The following is an 18,888-nucleotide window of genomic DNA, read 5'->3' as shown; positions in this document are numbered from 1 at the left end:
TTTTATGTCAGTATGTTCCTTGAATATCCATGTTATTTGTTTTAAGCTGTAAGCTGTTCAGTTCATATTCAGAGGAGAGATTTGTTCCATACATACAGTTAAATGACAAAGCAAATAAAGAAACAGAATGAAAGCTCCACTGCCTCAGTGACTGTTTCAGCAGCAAATCTTTAAGCAGCCTTCAGCAGTTCAAAAGAGAGCATGGAAATCAAGCGTTTGATTCTCAATTTCATACTTTGCTATACAATCAATTCTTTTTAGCCAGACTGTCTCTAGATTTACTTCTGTGGCATAGTAAAATGAAGAAGCTTTCATTAATCTTTCAGATGCCTCGTATTAATGACAAGGCTCTTGCATGAACAATGTAACAGCAATTAAAAAGCCCATTAATCTGCATTACAGCTATTAAAGATGCATGTCATTAAAGGGTATAGAGTTTGATTCATTTTCACACACATCCCCCCTCCCCCAAAAAATGGAGCAATTATAGGCTGGCAATGCACTTTGTCATCAAATTAGTTTGGAGTTTTCCAGCAAATGGCTCTGTACCATTTTAGCTCTTCTCTGATTTTATTATTCATCAAAGAAATGTGCGAGTCAAGACCCTCTAAATTACTTTACCCTCTTGTGGAGTGCTGATGTTCCTTCCATGGAAGCTCTCAGAGCAGCCAGCCAGGGTGCACACTGTTAGGGTAATGCTATAGTTTGTAAAAGGAGCTAGGCCAGTTAAATTGCCTGCAACAGAAGAAAAAGGCAAGTGTCATTCTATTTTTTCATATTTCAAATATGTTTTAAAACTAACGGTACTAGCTCTAATGCAATTGCTTCTCAAACATAGCATAATATAACCATCAGTTCTCATAATAGGCCTAAATTAAAAAGATCTTTATTATCAAGTAGTAATATCACCTATTAATCATAGAAATGAAAGATATCAGAGGAAGATATGGAATATGGGACACTAATGATGTGATTTAATAGTGACAAAATGTAGATAGTAGGTCATACTTTTGCACTAACTTTGTATTTAAAACATTTAGAATTTCTTTTTTTTTCTCTGTAGTGCACTGAAATCGGTCCTCATGTGTGGTATATATCTTTATAGATTTGTTTGTTAATACTATATTCATAAATGGTAAGCGTAAGAAATTATAAGAATTATAATTAAGAATTGTGTAAGTTTCTAAACTGTATTCCATTTTTTTCCTTGCATAAGCACTATGGATTTTTTTTAATTGACCTCAGATTGCATTGGTTTTAATTAATTTTGTGGTTTGCAGATTAAGATGTATTTAATAATTTACCAGAAAGAAAATGCCGTCTTCTAACGGTTTTTATTTGAATGACTCTTTGGCCATATTCCATATAATCTGTTCTCCTTCATTATGTTAATCTGTGGGCGGAAAGATTGCTGTCAACTTCATGTAGTTTATGCAGGGAAGGTAAACACCTTGGCTTGTCTGTAATTGGCCAGGTGGCTTTTCTGTCACCCAGTGCTTAATTCAATTAAGCCAATGACTAGTCCAATCATCTTTTACGGATTTTCTTTCTTTTTATAGTAAATTGTCTTTTATTGGAAATAGTTTTTATTATGTGCTTTTACCTACTGTACATATATAAAAATGAATGCTTAATATAATGTTAAAACATTTAATTTTATTTATAGAATACATAAATGTCTACAATATTTAGAATATTTCTCCTAACAGAAAAATCTCACCACATGTGACAGATATGTCTCTATAATCAGTAAAAGTGATAGAATTTCAATCCTACTCTACAGTCTTATGTAGAGTAAGACTTACAGCCCAAATGATAACATTAGATAATACAAAAGGTTGAAGATATTTGTTTTAAAAAATGAAAGAAAAATATTGGCTATTGACTTTAACCTTAATAAAGGAATATTTTAAAATGGTGTGAACGTGTATAATTTTTAAATTCACTGATTATTCAATAAAAAAAATAATCACAAATACAGGTGATAAAGCTAGAAAAAATAAATGATAAATAAGATAAATAAGTGATGCAACTGTTTTTATTACAACAAATTATGGCAGGTTCTGCAAATTAAAACAAGTTACACAAAAGTCATTTCTTCCAACTGTAAAAAAATCTAAAACTACTTGGTAAATAGATGGTGAGACTGATAATGAAAAGAGAGTCACTCAATGAAAAGAAAATCTCACTGAGCCAAAAGTGAATCAAAATCTTTGCTGCTTCCATCTGCTAGGGGACCTGCGGCTCAGGATCTCATCGCTCTGACCACAGACCTCCTGCTTGCCACTTCAGATGGACTTATTACTGCCCCTCAAGCCTTAGAAATATCCAATAAGAAATAAGTTTATCCAATTCCTTCCTTACAACCATCCACCTCTTTCTGACTATTTAATGATTGTTTAATAACTCTCGTAGTCTAAATGATAATACAGTATGGATTATATTTTTTATAAGGCTTCGAGTATCTATTTTGAGTGTTTACAAAGTGTTTCATAAGTATTGATGTACAGTAATGTCTATGGCATTGAAATTCTCATTAAAATATTGTTATCGAGACTGTAAAGATTGCAATGTAATTCTAACTAGTGGTATGAGTTTATAGGGTAAAATATTTTAAGGACTACTAAGTATTAATACATTTGTACATGTGCAAAACTTTGCAAACTCTTGGATAATTAAAGAAAAAGCCATCATAGAGGAAAATTGTATTATAATTTTCACACATTAGTAACTTGGAGACAATGTTGGAATGAAAATCACACCAGAAGCTTGCATATGTTAAATAATTTAAAATTAGGAAATTGGATCATGGGGCAAAAAGATCTAATAAGCTAGAAAATAAATTACACGAAACATAGGTTGTGTATAAATTAGTATCCTCTGTAGACACCATTGGAAATATTTTAATGACATACCGTAGAAACCCCTGATCTGCAGAACAATGAAACCTTCAAATACGTTTTTTCCTACTTTTACACTCTAACATACAGTATAATTCACTACTACAATCCTCATACTTCAACAGGAAAGGTGTTGTCTAAATTAAATTGCTACCCGTTTTATTTGCAATTTCTGAGACTTTTGAAAAACCAAATGCTCTCATGTATATTTGGTATTTTTTATTGTATTCTTGTTAAACAAAAAAAAAACATGATTCTGATGTAAAAAACAATTAAATATCCTATTTCTTTCTATAAATAAATCTAATTGCTATGAGATCAACTATGATATATAGTAATAAAGGCTATTGACATTACAGAAATTAGTATGCACTTATTTTGTCCTATTGTCTTAGTTTTCCAAAATACTATTCTTTACTTTGGTTGCAAATTTACTTCAGAGTTCAGCTGGTACTAGCCCCCAGAAAGTTTGAGAACCTTTATGAAATGCCATATTGCAAAATAAAGACCTGATACAGACAGAATGTGTATATACAGTATATTGTAGTATGTATGTTTTGTACTGTGAAATCTATTATGTATACTAAGAATGTTTTCCCAATATTCCATACCCCATACATAATGGTTTATTCTTTAAAGTTTTTGAGTCTTGTTCAGAGACTTCTAACAGGAATATTTGTAAATACATATTTCTAATTTTATTTGCAATGCAATGTATTTAATGAAATGTATTTAAATGTAAATACATTACATACAGTACACAGCCAGTGGGTCAAGCTGCTGCAGGAACTTCAAGATGAAGGGAGAGAGCAAGGGAATGTGCATGGGAATTGAGAATTGGAAGTTAAGGGCTGTGTCAGGCAAAAGCAAACTCTCAGTGCAAGTAAAGTCTGCCTCAGGAGGTGAGATATTTATTCCTACTAAAGATGCAGACAACCACCGGGATTGTCTGTTCCAGGCAATAACATATTGGTGTTGTACAAAGCAACTGACACGAAGTTTCAGTCTGAAAAATTAAATCTGTATCTAAAAATAAATGGAAAATTATATAAATGCAAACCTTTAGACATGAAGATAGACTTATAAAAATCTGGGCAGTTTCACCAACAAAAGCATTGGTCCATTTTAAGTCAGAGTATTCCATCCATTCCATTTCAAAACTGATCATGCTTTCATTGCATTTTTTTCAGAATTCTATTTTTCTACATATTTTTCATTAAATACATGTGTGAAGCAGAACAGCATTATCACAAATATACTTGAAAAGAGTGTGTGTTTTTCTATTATCTTGTAAAGCTAGTTCTACAAGATAATATGTGTTTATCTAGGAAATACCAGGAGCCTTTTACTACCATTCTGGAAAAAGCTTTCCTTTTCTTTTTAACAATCTTAAAGAAAACAACTTGCTTCTAAAGCCTATCCCTGCCCCACCTTTCACTGAACCGCACTTACCTGTCAGGTGATAGCTGCCTGGGAATTCGGCAGTGATTGGAGGCATGCTGGGATTGTCCCGATTGTATGCTTTTAAAATGTACTTCTCAATTACACCTCTGACCCCGGCAGTCTCGTCCCAGCTCACCTCAGCACGGTAACCATTTACACTGCTAACTCTGGAGGGAGTCAGCACACTTTGTGGAACTGCATGAGGATAAAAATAAGAGAGAGAGAAGGCAATGGGAGAGTCAGCCCCAAGAAAAGCAGCACACATATTCTTCACTTTTAATAGATGCAGTAAATCATATCTAACCATTAGCATAAATACAATTTATTAGACTTGTAACTTTTTCAGCACTGATTTAATATGACTGTACATCTTCTACCATTCATTCTAGGCTATATTTCAAAATGATCAAGCAATCTGCTTCTTTTTGCACTAGGTTAATCTTTAAAGAAACATTAATTGAGGTTTTTAAGAAATATACAAATATGTTCAATCTCATTTTTTTTATCCAAGAAATCAAAATCTTTCAAAACATTCATTTTTTTCAAAAATCATATTGATATTATAATTAATATATTTAATATATCCTGATTTTCATTTAAAAAACAAACTGTTCTCTTGTTGAATTGTACAATTGAATTTCAACATAATGCATTTGATTGATTTAATGTCCTGCAAATATATGTTGATTTACTAGACTCATTCCCACATGCTTGAAATTAATTATAACAGCTCAATTTTTTGGTTGAACAACTGTTATGACATGCCAAACACAAACATTTCATTATTACAACAACTCTACATTAATACTATTTACAAAACTTTATAATTATATACATTTTTGGGAATGGTATGCTGTGCTAAGATATAGCACATTGCTTTAACAATGGAAATTTAATCATAACATTGAATTGGAATGTCACAAAAATGTACTGTAAATATACTGTATAATACTGTCAGAGGTTTTCAGCTAAATTTGTAAATGGTCATCCAATAGCTGGAACCTCTAGGACCTCATTCTCCATTGCATGCATGGCATTTTTACAGTTCATTGTTTTGTTTTCCTTTGGCACATTTTGTTGTATTTGGTTTACTTAAAAATATGTAATATTACAGAGTACAATGTGGACATTGTAGGGGTACCAGGAACTAATAAGTAGAGTGCCTTTACTTGAACACAACTGCCAATGTGTGTATTCATACAACCATATACCCATTGACTAGACATGCTTGCACCAAGCACTTTGGCAGCCAGCTCAAACTTCATTACAGATGACTGTTCCGGCTGCAGACACCTGGGCCAGCCAGCAGAGCAACACGCCAGGATGATTAATATAGAGCTCACACAGCCCGCATGTGGACTCTGCAGCTACTCCACCAAGACGCCCATGTTTTCCCCTATCCAATTTTTAAGGTTTAAATGCCAGCAAATACTTAAGAATATTTCAGTATTTTGCTATTTCTCATTAGATATTCCATATTGAATATGCCAGTTTTCATTAAGTTGCACATGAAGTGATTATAAAGTCTTCTGTTTTTTATTTCTAAAACAACTTATATTGTTATAAAACCAGAAATGCCGGTAATGAAATAGTATTAGTTATAGTCACTGCAGTGCCTTGACATATTTTGAACGGATCTTTAAAGGTACCCATTCAATTGCACTCACAGATTTTATTTTTTATTCCATTGTGTTAAAGATTTTGTTGTCCAATAATTAACCTACTTTCCAATGTGTTTAATAAACTGGCTTACATACATAAAAGTAGAGTTACATATAAGATAGTATTCTCCCTTTGTGTCTGTGTGTGTTTTCTTGGGGTGGTCTAATTCCAAGGACATGCTGGTAAGGTTAATTGGTGTCTCTAAATGTCCCTGTGCGTGTTTGTGTGTGTCCTGTTATAGAATGGTAACCCAGTGAGGGTGTTGTTTTGCCTTGTACCCTGTGTCTGCTTGGTTGCTGCAAATCTCTGGAGAATAATTGTTTTCTGTTGTTCTTCTGTTTTGAAAAATTAAATATTAACTCTTAAAAAATACCATCCATAGTTTACACCTGTTTATATTCTACACTATATACACTATATTTTAAAGAGTCACATCAATCATTCTGGATACTAACTTAAGAAGAAAAATGATCATTATGATGATGATGATGATGATGATGATCGTGATGGTGATGAGGAGGAGGAACCTGTTTTCCAATTTAAAAAAAAATCAATAAAACACAAATGTATGTTAAACTTTGTATGCTTTCTGAACACAGCCTGTCATGTTCTTCTTTTCTGTAATTTGTGAGACTGTCAGAATGTCAAGACAAACACACCGGCAGCACAGCCTTTGCATTATTTAATCAAGCAGGAGAGGAGCACAATGTGAGAGGCTACATCTTTAGAAAACAATACAATATCTAACCCTTTCAGTGCCTTCCTTCAGGGAACTGTTGTTTATTTCATAGGAACAGCTGCTTCATTTATAATAAGCCACTCATTTTGATGCGGACTGTTACAGAGCAGAACACGATAAGGTATCAGGAGTGCCATCTCATCTCGTTGACTGCTACATTCATTGTACTGATAAGAATAAAATGGGATTTTTGAAAACTATGACACAAACAAATATGTGCCCTTCTCTGATTACACGGCACCTGGGATTTTCCCTGCTTACCTGCTTCTCTTGTGCGACCAAGAACCCAGGGGCTGGAGGTGGAACCACCTTCACTTGCGGCAATGACCCTGTATAAGTATTCTTTGAATGAGGGAGGAATTACAATTTTAGAATGTGAAATAAACACACATTTAATCTCTTTCTGAGAGCAAACTAAAAGAAGATTTACAACAGGGTTCTCAAACCTCCAGTGGCCACAAAGTTTTTTGGTCTTTCCTATCAGTTTCTTTGCTTTGGCTCGGCTACTTCATTCACAAAGTTGTTTTCAGAACTGGAAATATACTGAACATCACTTGTAATTGCAAAATATTCACAGTTTAATAGCTACATTGAACTCTTAATTAAAAACTTATTGTACTGTACTGAACATACTGTCTATGGAATCACCAGCATAAGGACCGATCAAAATAAATTTATAATTTATGACTGCCACAAATTCACTAACCTATTATGAGGACAAATATTTATTGTACCAGTTGCACTGATATTTTATTGAACAGACATCAGATAGGCAAATTAATTTTGCTTATTATCATTTGTCAATAAAATGATCGACAGGGGTCCACTGTGGAAATCATAGGTTAGAAATGTGTGGCCTCCACTGGAAGCAATACAAAGTGTTCAAATGTCATTCATGCTAATCCCTAATTTTCAAAATGGGGTTCAGATCTGGCAAGAGGGCATCCTGGGATATATATGGTACATTCTCATCGCGCAAGAATGCCATGCTTACATGAGCAGCAAGAGAACCTGCGGGAATGCTGTCATCTCAAGATGACCCTGAAGGAAAAGCAATAAGTATGGTCCCAGGTCTTGATCAATATAATGTCATGCAGTCAAGTGGCCATCAATCATCACAAGTGGAGTTCTGTAGCAACTAGACACTCCTGCTAGATCATCACACTTGGACCTCCCCATTGACTGTCTCTTGGACACAACAATCAGCATATCATTCTGCACACCTGTGCCACAGTCATTTCTGTCCATCAGGGTGGCCCACACAAAACATTGATTCATTGCTAAAGTGTTTTTGATCCCATTGATGGTTTCATATACAGTATAGAATCTATATATTCTTATATAGTCTAACCTATATACAGATGGTATGAAGGCATTGCTATCTTAATATTGGAGAATATTGTTTCATTTGTTTTTTTTCACTAGCATTGACATTCAACAGGTTATTTTCTTCTCATCACCTTTGCCTAATCAACTGTCCCATTAATGAGGTAATTTAATGTTTATACAACAAAGTAATTCAAATTTATCAATCACAGTCAATCATGACACCAAAAATCTTAAATCCTTATCCAATATCCATATACTATATCTTTCTGCACATCTGCATTATTTACTTTTTTCATTGTCTACCGTGTTTTGTTTTTCCAATACTACATATTTATTTGTCTCCACAGCATATTGTTCTGTTGTTATTCTTTATTGAGTTTGTATGTTATGAGAGATCAGAGCAAATACAAATTCCAAAGTACATGTATATTTGGCAATAAACTTCTCTACCTCTGTACTCCTTAATCACTTCACAACCTAGATTTCCTGGAATATCCCAATATCTTACCTATGTCATTTCTATGTGGTGCAGGCTTTTAGCACATTTATAATGTATTATATTCTTAATAAATTTGACAATTGCTTTTAAATACATAACTTTTCTACTGTCATGGTCAAAATGCTGTTGGCTCTGATACTTTATGAATGATGCCTTTTCTCATTTAGACTGGAGAATATCCTATAAAATGCTAATAATAAAGGGTGTTTGCAAATACTTTTCAAAAATAGACATGTTGAGTCCTTTCTATCAATATCCTTCCTTACACCGATCACTCTTATGAAAATATTATGTAAATAAGACAAAGGAACTGAGAAGCATTTGTATAAACACTTTCTGAAGACAAGGACTTGTAACAAATATTGTTGATTGTAGATTGATTTTGGCCTACTTTATACTGGTTCTCCCTTATAAAGGAGATGCAAGTTCAGTGGGGGCACCTGTGTATCACCTGTAGTTGTATTTTCAATAAAACTTCAATGATACTGGCAAAAAAATGTTCTAAAGTAACCAAAAATTTCAGCCTTTTATGTCAGAAGAGAAAAACACTTATGATTTTCATAACTGAAACTGCTAACCGCATCCAGTTACATAAGTCCTGTAACAACATGCTGTAATAAGACATCATGTGGATTTGGAAAAAAAGAACTCACAGTCTCAGCCTTAATCTTAGGCCCTTTCTGATATATTAAACATTATGAGGAGAAATTTCATAAAGTTGTCTCTTACCAGTGAATGGCTGCAGATGCTGGTCTTGTACTCTTCTTTCCTTGCCTGTATACACCAGAATGGAGTCATTTCCCCTGCAGTTAACTGTGGTGTCAGTTGACAGGCATCCATCCAGATTGACTCTGACAGCACTGCTGGACACAGCCGCCAAGTTTACGACAGCCCCTCGTGTGAATTTAACATCCTTTATACAACCACCGAAACCTGGCAAGCAATAAGAAATTAATGTCACGTTTTTTGGCTTCTGTTGTATTGAAACCAGCACAATCATGCACTTGGAAAATAAAACTCTGTCCAGATTCCAGGGAATCCAGACATTGTCTTCTCTAAATCTCAGTATATAATGCAAATATAAAAATACTGTACATTTTAACAGAATATAGTTTTCGTCTTGACTTTCCCATTAGCCTCTCTGGAAGACTGTTTTTATATTTATAGTGACTTGACTGCAAACTTTGCTTTTTCCTTAACACACAGTAGTTACTTGATTTGCAGCCTACTTAGTAATATCAAAAAACAAAGAATTTATTGTTACTCTAAAACTGTAATTAAGATGTACATTATTTACTGGGAAAAGTACAATTGTTGTTATAAGATGACAGTAACAGTCATTAGACTGATACCACCACTGATATATTATAAAAATCTATGAAGGCCCCATTCATACATACAGTAGGTCTGGTATGTATATGTAGAGCTGAAAGGGTTTATAAATGTATACAGGTAAAGTAAATTTGAAAAAGTGAATTGACCATCTAAACAGTACCCTCCTGGATGTTGTAGTAAATGAGAATTTATTTTAAATTAATTAATCTACAGTAGTTGACAAAAAATGTAAGTACAGTAGAGTTGCAATTATCTGACCTAAACGGGACCGATAGTATGTCGGATAATTGAAAATGTCGGATAATGCAGAAACTGAGTGGAGAAATCATGGATTCATGGAAGCGCAGCGTAAGTATGAAATCTGGTTTATTCATCTACTTTAATACTAAAATAACAGAGTACAGAACTATCATTAGTTATTATTTAAAAAAATGAGTGATTGAAATCTGTTTCCCAGATGTGGTTTTCTTCCTTGCAGCAAAGTCTCGCCAGCATCTTAGTAACATGATATCAGTAGCAGTTGCCTCCTCTTGTTGTTCAATGTAAGCTAGTGTTGCTTCAAAAATACAATAGGAAAAATAATAATCACGAGCACGAAATCAGCAAGCAAAGCTACGTCAACGGCAGTACCTGACACAAAGAGACACAGCAGCATCGGATTTGGCAAAATATTATGTACATGCATGAATAGTCTACAGTATATACTGTACACTATGGTGATTTGCTATGTTGGATAAAACTGAATGTCAGATAAGCGAAGGTCGGATATTCGCAACTCTACTGTCAATGCCTTTTCCATAAAAAATTAATGGGTTGCAATTTTGTTTGCTATGAGCAACATGTTGAAAGTTGTAGAAATAACAATCAGATGTACTGTAACCTACAAATAAAGCATTTATTAATTTCCTTGTCACTGTATATAACATGGAGATCTCAATCCAAACACATTAAAATTGTTTATCTTGCCAATCAAATCCTGTTTCTTGAAGAGACTTCTAGCTAATGGGATCAAAAAAGAAAAAAACATCTTCCAGTCTTCCTCACCATGTTGTAGACCCAGACTGTGGAAGGAATTGTAAAGTTCAGCTGGGAGTCCTCCAAGATATATGGGTGAGTTAAAATTCAGCTCCTCTTCCACAGACCCTGCTACTTGCTCTGAAAGCTGATTCAGGGTGGCCTCCACAGATGAGCCCTGCTTCCTCAACAACACTGTGTTCCAGGACCCGTCGCAGTAAGACAGACCAACCCACAGGTTTACTTGAGTGAAGTAATGATTCCACTTAAGGATGAAGCTCAGAGTCCCACTTTGCAGCTCCACCTTGAAAATAAAAATATTTTTTTTAACAAATGGACTGATTTTTCCTGTAGCCAGAAAGTTAACAAATGGCCGAATGTAATTCATTTCCTTTGAAAAGGGTCCATTGACCACAGTTTCCAGTTAATTACAAATAAGTACCCTGACCCTGAAATCCAGGCTCAATAGCCAAGCAACAACATCAAGAATAAAATACCTCTGTTAGGATTCATATACTCTAATAAAGTTATTTAACACTTTCTTTACCTTTCAGCATGATTCTTTACACTTAATTAGCGATCTTCTGGACACTCCACTAAAGATGCTTTACAGCTAATGGGGAGCCTCATCCACCATCACACACCACCAATGTGAAGCACACACCTGGATGATGCAATGGCAGCAAGAGTGCGCCAGTACACTCAACACACCTCAGATATCAGTGGGGAAGTGAACAGAGTGATGAAGCCCATTCATAGATGGGGATTATTAAGAGGCCGTGATTGGTAAAGGCCAATTTGAAATTTGGCCAGGATGCCGGGGTAACACCCCTATTCTTTTTGAGAAATGCCCGGGATTTTTAATGACCACAGAGAGTCAGAACTTCGGTTTTATGTCTTATCCGATGGATGGTGCATTTTTACACTATTGTATCCCTGTCACTATACTGTGGCATTAGGACCCACACAGATTGCAGGGTACGTTCTCCCTACTAGCCAAACTAACACATCTTCCAGCAGAAACCTTAGTTTTTCCCATGAGGTCTCCCATCCAGGTACTGATCAGGCTCACAACTTCTTAGCTTCAGTGGGCTGCCCATTATGAGTTGCAGGGATGTATACTGTAGTTGCTGGCTAATATGGAATGAACTTATTGTATACTGTATCTGCTCCTCTGTAGGACACCTACTCAAACTTATTTAACACTTGTTGTGGATTTTATTTTCACAGCTTTTAGCTTTTTGCAGAAATATTTTATAAATGAATAGACACACTAGCTACAAACAAAACAGGTGTGGGAAATTAAAAAAAAAGTTTTTCACTTAATTTGATCATTTAAATTGAACTTTGTTGAAGAAAAATGATAAACATTTACATGGCATCGTCATTTGCAAGTTTTCCCTATATTTTATTAGTACAGTAGCACAGTTCTATCACTAGAGCTCAAATGGCCCAAGCTGCTACAGTACAACCACGAGACCAGCTCCATGGCTTGAGGGATTCAAATGCATTTGAGATACTTCTTGGAAGCAGTCATAATAAGAAATGAATTCATACGAAAACTAATACAACTCATCTTCAGGTAATCAATTAATCTCATTTTAGTAATATAAGGATAATCTACACAGTTCTATTTTTGCAGTAAAATTAAATATTAAGGCAATTTAGTGAACCGTAAGATAATTTCCTATTTTTTCTAATATTATGCGTCTTGAACAATTCAGAAATTTTACCCCAAAAAAAGTTCAGATCAGTTTTTAAAATACAGCTTTGCTCCTGCAATACCCACAATCACATAGCCTTGTTCTGCTTCATTATATGCAAACAACAGCAGGCCACTCAGCTGGTCTGTTCTGAAATCAAAGGAAATCTCAAAATCTCCTTTTCCAGCAAACACGAGTGGATAAAGTTCCAAATATCCTGAAAAAAGAAAAAAAAAAGCTTTATAGTACATGCCATGCTTATATGGACATTAACAGCAAAAGACATTAAAAGCAAAATAAAATTTAAAAATACAGTACTCTCTAGGGGAATCCAGTCACCTCCAAAGGGATTTTAAAAAATCTTTTATTCTAATTCCCTTTTAATTAATGCATGGGCAAAGTAGAACTGCTACAGTAAATTAAAAGGGACCAAATATATTAAATGATTCACACACCCACCTAATTTTGTTTTTATTAAACATTTATGTACAGTACATGAAAATTAAAAGGATTTTATTTGCCAATTTTGTAATAATTGAAAATACACCTGATATGTTTTTACTCTACAGGGACTTGACAACTGATTTCATTTTTTTTCTTTGCCTCATATTGTCATGAATTTTTTTTATTAGCTCTTGTTTTAGTCATTGACAAGAAAATCTATGACACATTGCACTACTTTTTGTGCTCCATTTCACTGATGAATGAGCGATATTGTAATGTACAATTCCAGACATATTTTATTAGGTACCATAGACTCCAGCTCTCTGTGGCTGCCAAAATGTATTCATCTGAGCTCAGCTGAACACCCATTTATTGCAAGAGAAAATTGCTAAAAAATTGCTAAAAAAGCCAAACAAAAAGCTGTACACATGTACAAAATTGTAATAAGCTTTAAAATGTAAAAGACTATATGATATATACAGTATATATATACTGTAGTATCATGATTTAGTTTATATTTGTGTAAAATCGTAAAGAGATTAAAGTAAACATACTGTATATTGCAACTAATAGGGGACGACAAATTTGAATTTGAAAAAAAATCAACACCAATTATAGGCATGCTTTGAATTTTGGGTTTTGCAAAAAAAAAATAGAGATCCGTGGAAATGTTTAACTTTAAAGAAAGTAAACACAAGTATTTAAATAATTTCAGAACTTAATTACAGAACCACCTGTTGAAAATACTTAACACACCTGTATTTAAAGACACAGAGAAGATTTTTCAGAATAAAAGACCGTGATAATAGTAATAATATATCATTATAGGATTTAACTACATCTTCCATTATATTTTATAATTTTTAGAATTTATTTACCTCCCACACAAAAACCACTGGATAACTACTAATACAAAACTGTATTCTTTAATAATTACATGGTTGAGTCTGATAGTAAACAATGTGATCAGAATAAAACACTGAACAAAGAATTCAATATAATTTAGAACTAAGCAGTAAAACTATACAGTATGTACAGAGGTCTCGTAAAGCAAAATAATATGCCAATATGCTTATCTACAGACTATTTACTATCTTTATACTTTCTTCTGATGACAGATACCTTTTCCTATTCCTCAGTGACCCCCTTTTTATGTTTTTTTGCCTATGCTGACATCTTTCTGCAAGTACTCTACAGAGAAGCAATGTATTTAATATCCTTATGCTGTATATTTTATATTAAGCTTAAAATCTTCTTACTATTTATCTGTAACATTTCTTGTTTTTTTAGTTGCAAATTGGGAATCTCATAGGAGAAAAGAACATCTATTTGCAAGCTACTTCTAATTAACAGTGCCTGGAAGGTACAAATTAATTAGAGAAGATGTAACTTTTTACTACTAAGCTTATAAATGTAAGGGTTGCCTAATAATTCTGACCTACAGTATGTTGTTTATACAGTATAAAAAGCACACAAACATACTGTATGTAAATTACAGTAGACTGGATATATTTTAATAACAATGCAATGAACTGACACATATAAATGGATAGCATACATTGACATTAACTTTCCTGGCTGAGCAACTGACAGTGCTCGCCAAAGAATAGTGCTGTCACAACCCCACTCTCTTATGAGAAATGAGACAAGAAGGAAATGGTGCAATGGTGAACTTGGAATAGAAGGAGGGGTGGTAGAAAAGATTCCAGCAGAGTTGTGTGCCATAGGGGAATATTTATATACAAGGGAGTGAAAGTGGGACATATGAATATGACCTCCTCCTGAATGTCTGTTAAATACAGTAACACCATTAAAGCAGTTTGGTCAAATTCTTATAACGACAAACAAGCCAATGAATACACAGTAAAGGCTGGCTGAGGAAATGACAGTACTGGCCAAAGTTCAATATTTGACCTTAATTAAAATAGAACTTTGACAAATATGCAGATTGAAATTTTCCAACCAATTACCTGATGGTGGTTTACCACTGGGTAGGCAAAGAAATCCTGTAAAAAACATTTTATTCATAGCAAGTACCATATATGGAATTTGACATTGGCATACCAAGTATGTGATCAATTGTATGTTCTGCTAGTTGAAATTATGCCAACATATTGTTATGTTAGTATGAAGGGGTCAAGTAACATTTTCCTCAAAGTTGCAAGCTTGCCCACATAAGGTGTACCTCTAATGCATTTCCTTAGGAGATTATGAAGAAATGTGCTGTAGGAGCATAAAGTAACACTTGGTGAGTTGTACCTTGTCCTAGGAAATGAGCTCCTTCCACTGTTTGAGTAGGGCAGCCTTCCCAGCTGTGATAGACACCACCTATCTCCTCTGCTCCCTCCCAGTCCAATGGCTCCCACACTTCACCTGGAGAGTCCATCTTTTTAATGAACACATTGGTGATGCAGCCCAGAAAGCTCCTGTCTGTGAATTTGGTGGGTCCTGGGGGTGGTTTATAAAGTTGATATTAAAGGATGCTTACTTATAAGATTTTTTTCTTTAACACTTAATACTTTTGATAAAATGGGATAGATGATCCTAGAGCACAATACCTGTATCATCTCTTAAAATTAGAAAGCCTTGTGGAAGACCACCAATAAAGATTCCAGTGTTCTCACCGATGATAGTGTTACCACTTGTAGCAAAAGCAGATCCTTCGTGGGGAAAAAATATAAGACATGAAGCACTTCTTCTTAAAAAAACATAAAACAGTTTAATAACGACTGGAAATGTGATGAAAGATCCAATTATTTAAGTGTAACAGACAATGCTTACAGGGCTGCAATTATTGTATCTGACAGTAAGATAGCTTCTTAGTGCTATATATTAAACATTCATTCATCTTTGTAAGTGGTTACTAAGGTTCTTGGTAATTAGTTAACTACCAAAGTAACTAGTTGAGAGTATATGTCATAAATGTTTATTTCCACATCTCTATAGAACAAAGTTGCAGAAATAAGAATCCCGACACTGTCTTAGATGAGCTAATTTACCTTAAATATGAAAAAAATATTCATAAAAACATAATGATGGGTTAATAAAACAAAAAAAAACTATCAACAAGTATAGTTAAATAAACTTGTTGTATAGTTAAATAAAATATTTAAATTGCTGAAAAAAAATCAGAAATACAAAGAAACAGAATACAGATATCTTGAACCTCTGAGAAACTCCTTTAACAAGCACGGTGAACATGTGAATCAACAACCCCTGTGAAAAAGGTGCAGGTCCTTGGCTGCATACTGTATCTTAATTGAAATGCAAGTTCAAAAAGGGAAAAAAACTCTTTTCCTAATTATTCTAATCTCACAATGGAAGGCAAAGATTAACCTTGATAATTCCTCACCTTGGAATTTGTAGAACCAGGGTTTAAAAGAAATTGACAGAAAAGAATCAGTCTCAAGGAAGGCTATGAATATGATGAATCTAAGCATAGGATGTTAACTATTACCTCTGTATTGATTGTCTACAATGATTGTTCCCACGGCCTTGTTTCTTGTAGCAATCACATGGTGCCACTGGTTGTCATTATACAGCTTTCCTTCATCATTTTCAGGACTAACTGCCACAGCAGATGCCTTAGAAAAAAGAAAAAGAAGAATTCCAGTGACTGCTGATTCTTTTGATATCTGAGTATTTTGAATAAATGAAACACATCCCCTCATCATCTTTTCTTTTCAAGATTAAGAACATTCTATTCTTTTAACTTCTCTGTTCGGGGCATTCTTCTAAGCCCAGAAATGTATCTTTGGTCACTCTTTTATTAGAGTGTTTCCTGAGTATCTTTTTTTTTTTGCAATACAGTTACGAAAATTATTTTCTAAAAGTTTAGTATATTGTACATTTTGAACATAATACCCCTTGATTTAAATTCTGTAAGGAAAATTATTTGTCAACATAAATATATGACATTGTTTCCAATGTACAGGTGGTAGTGTTTTTTATTTAGTTTAAACACTTTGTTTAAATACTTGTTCTTGTATATATGAAATGTTAATTGAATGTTCTGGATGTGCAGAATGGTCTTCACTTGTTTTTAACCTTTGAAATGGTCTTATTTTCTCTATAGCAAAGAATTAGGTAAAGACCCATCCAAGGAAATACTACACTTCAGGAAGGAAGGGAAGAGTCAGCATGATCCTGGGACAAGTACAGGAAGAGGTAAACTAAAAGTAGTCATAACAGTAGTAGTATATTCCTGGCCATCATGGCCAGTAAAAGAATCAAGAAGAAAGCAGCAAGCCAGGAAAGTGTTCAGCCAGTAAAGAAACGTGTACTTGTAGAGGAAAAGTAGCTTGTGTTCAGTGCAGCAAGGTGGGAAGCAGACTGTATTCCAGGAAAAAACACAGCCCATGGAACCCAAGGAGGAAACACCAGTGTGTCAGTGGAATGGTGGGCTTCTAGTCCAAGCGCACACAATAGCTGTGTATGTTGTGCCGCATTTGATCCAAACAGTTTCAGGAATGGCTCTCACCCGAGGTACAGCAGAGGAGCTCCACCTGAATGAATATTTGGCTCCTGTGAAATTTCAGTCCAGTGAAGATCAGAACAGTACAAAGGAGTCTCATAGGAATGTTAAACCACTACTGTGGGATTTTAGGCTGAGATCTTGGTGTGTATATGTCAGCCTCAGGCAGGGGCTATGATGGACATCCCTACAGGGACTAAGGTTAGGGTCACCCTAACAGGAGCAGGGTCAGAGATCATACAGCTGGAGCCAAAGCAACATCCGTAGAAAAAAAATGTAAGATTGTAGATTTAAAGTATTTCTATCAGTTGCTCTGGGGATTAAGGCCGCTTTAGTCAAGTGTGTCAGGCAGTGCTGCAATTCACAAAGCCCTTATACATAAAAATATAGACATTGATGTAAATCGTTAATACATGAACAGGTCTGTACATGCTCTGCTGTTCTCGCAGTATGTGTGTCAGCCATTTAGCAGGTGCATGTAGCCACTATACATGCATGTAGACACAGGAATACTGCACCTCTGGGCATGCATTAAACACACAGCACCAGCAGGAGAGAAAGAGCATGTGAGTGCAAAGGGTTTCCAGTGAACGGAAGGAGCTGTAGCAAAATGGGACCTCTCCTGAAGCCTATCTTCCCCTTCAGTTAGCACCATTTGGCAGAGTGGCTAAATGGGGATAGGTTGCCACCAACAAAGAGTGCAGTCTCTGGTAGGGAATGAGTGTGCTGAATGCTTGCTTTCAGTCTTTTACAATATCTCTCATTTAAATAAAGGTGGCATACCTCATGCCTTTTAATTTACACATAGGGCTGTGTTCTATGAATTGTGTGTCCTTCATGACCTACCAAAACAATAGGATATATTACAATATGATTAAATTATACACAGACTGGTTGTCAGAGTGAATATCTTACTGAAATGCGATCAAAAAGGGGGATTTTCTCAGTTAGAATCACCTTATAAAACTAAGAAAAATAGGCAAATCAATTTCAAACCTTTTTCTTTAAGATCATATAACTAGTATCCCATCTTTAGGACAGATCTTTAGGATCTTTAGGGGAGACAAGTATTATGTTTGTAATGTTTTCTTTTGTGGAGCTATATTTGAGGACTAGAGTTCTTTTAATTTCAGAATAAAACAAGTAAAACGAGGCTTTGCAGGTGACAGAATGGTAGTCGGGGGAGACTTAGAAAGACGAGCTGTGCTATATTCTTTATTTGTATTTTGTTGTTATGTATATACACAGTAGACAGTATACTTTACTGGAGAAAACATAATATACGATTCAGTCTTCACATTGGTAAAGCTTCAAGATAGGCATTCACCATCATGACTACAATGTAG

The 18,888-nt window shown here is 34.6% G+C and overlaps 1 protein-coding gene across 1 annotated transcript in view; it reads right to left on the bottom strand.

The window, feature by feature from the left end:
* ush2a (Usher syndrome 2A (autosomal recessive, mild)) overlaps nucleotides 1-18,888 on the bottom strand; it is a 427,426-nt gene that overhangs the window by 275,868 nt on the left and 132,670 nt on the right. Inside the window, exons 23-31 of the mRNA XM_088624763.1 lie at nucleotides 16,526-16,652; nucleotides 15,627-15,728; nucleotides 15,328-15,516; nucleotides 12,711-12,841; nucleotides 10,952-11,225; nucleotides 9,302-9,505; nucleotides 7,006-7,086; nucleotides 4,353-4,538; nucleotides 622-735 (exon numbers count right to left, since the gene is read on the bottom strand). Of these exons, the coding sequence (XP_088480889.1) occupies nucleotides 622-735; nucleotides 4,353-4,538; nucleotides 7,006-7,086; nucleotides 9,302-9,505; nucleotides 10,952-11,225; nucleotides 12,711-12,841; nucleotides 15,328-15,516; nucleotides 15,627-15,728; nucleotides 16,526-16,652 (1,408 nt within the window). The remainder of the gene's footprint in view (nucleotides 1-621; nucleotides 736-4,352; nucleotides 4,539-7,005; nucleotides 7,087-9,301; nucleotides 9,506-10,951; nucleotides 11,226-12,710; nucleotides 12,842-15,327; nucleotides 15,517-15,626; nucleotides 15,729-16,525; nucleotides 16,653-18,888) is intronic.

This window comes from Lepisosteus platostomus, chromosome 3 (assembly GCF_059453375.1).
Source record: "Lepisosteus platostomus isolate fLepPlt1 chromosome 3, fLepPlt1.hap1, whole genome shotgun sequence".
NCBI lineage: Eukaryota > Metazoa > Chordata > Actinopteri > Semionotiformes > Lepisosteidae > Lepisosteus > Lepisosteus platostomus.
The sequence above is the reverse complement of the archived record's forward strand: the minus strand, read 5'-3'. Positions and strand labels throughout refer to the sequence as shown.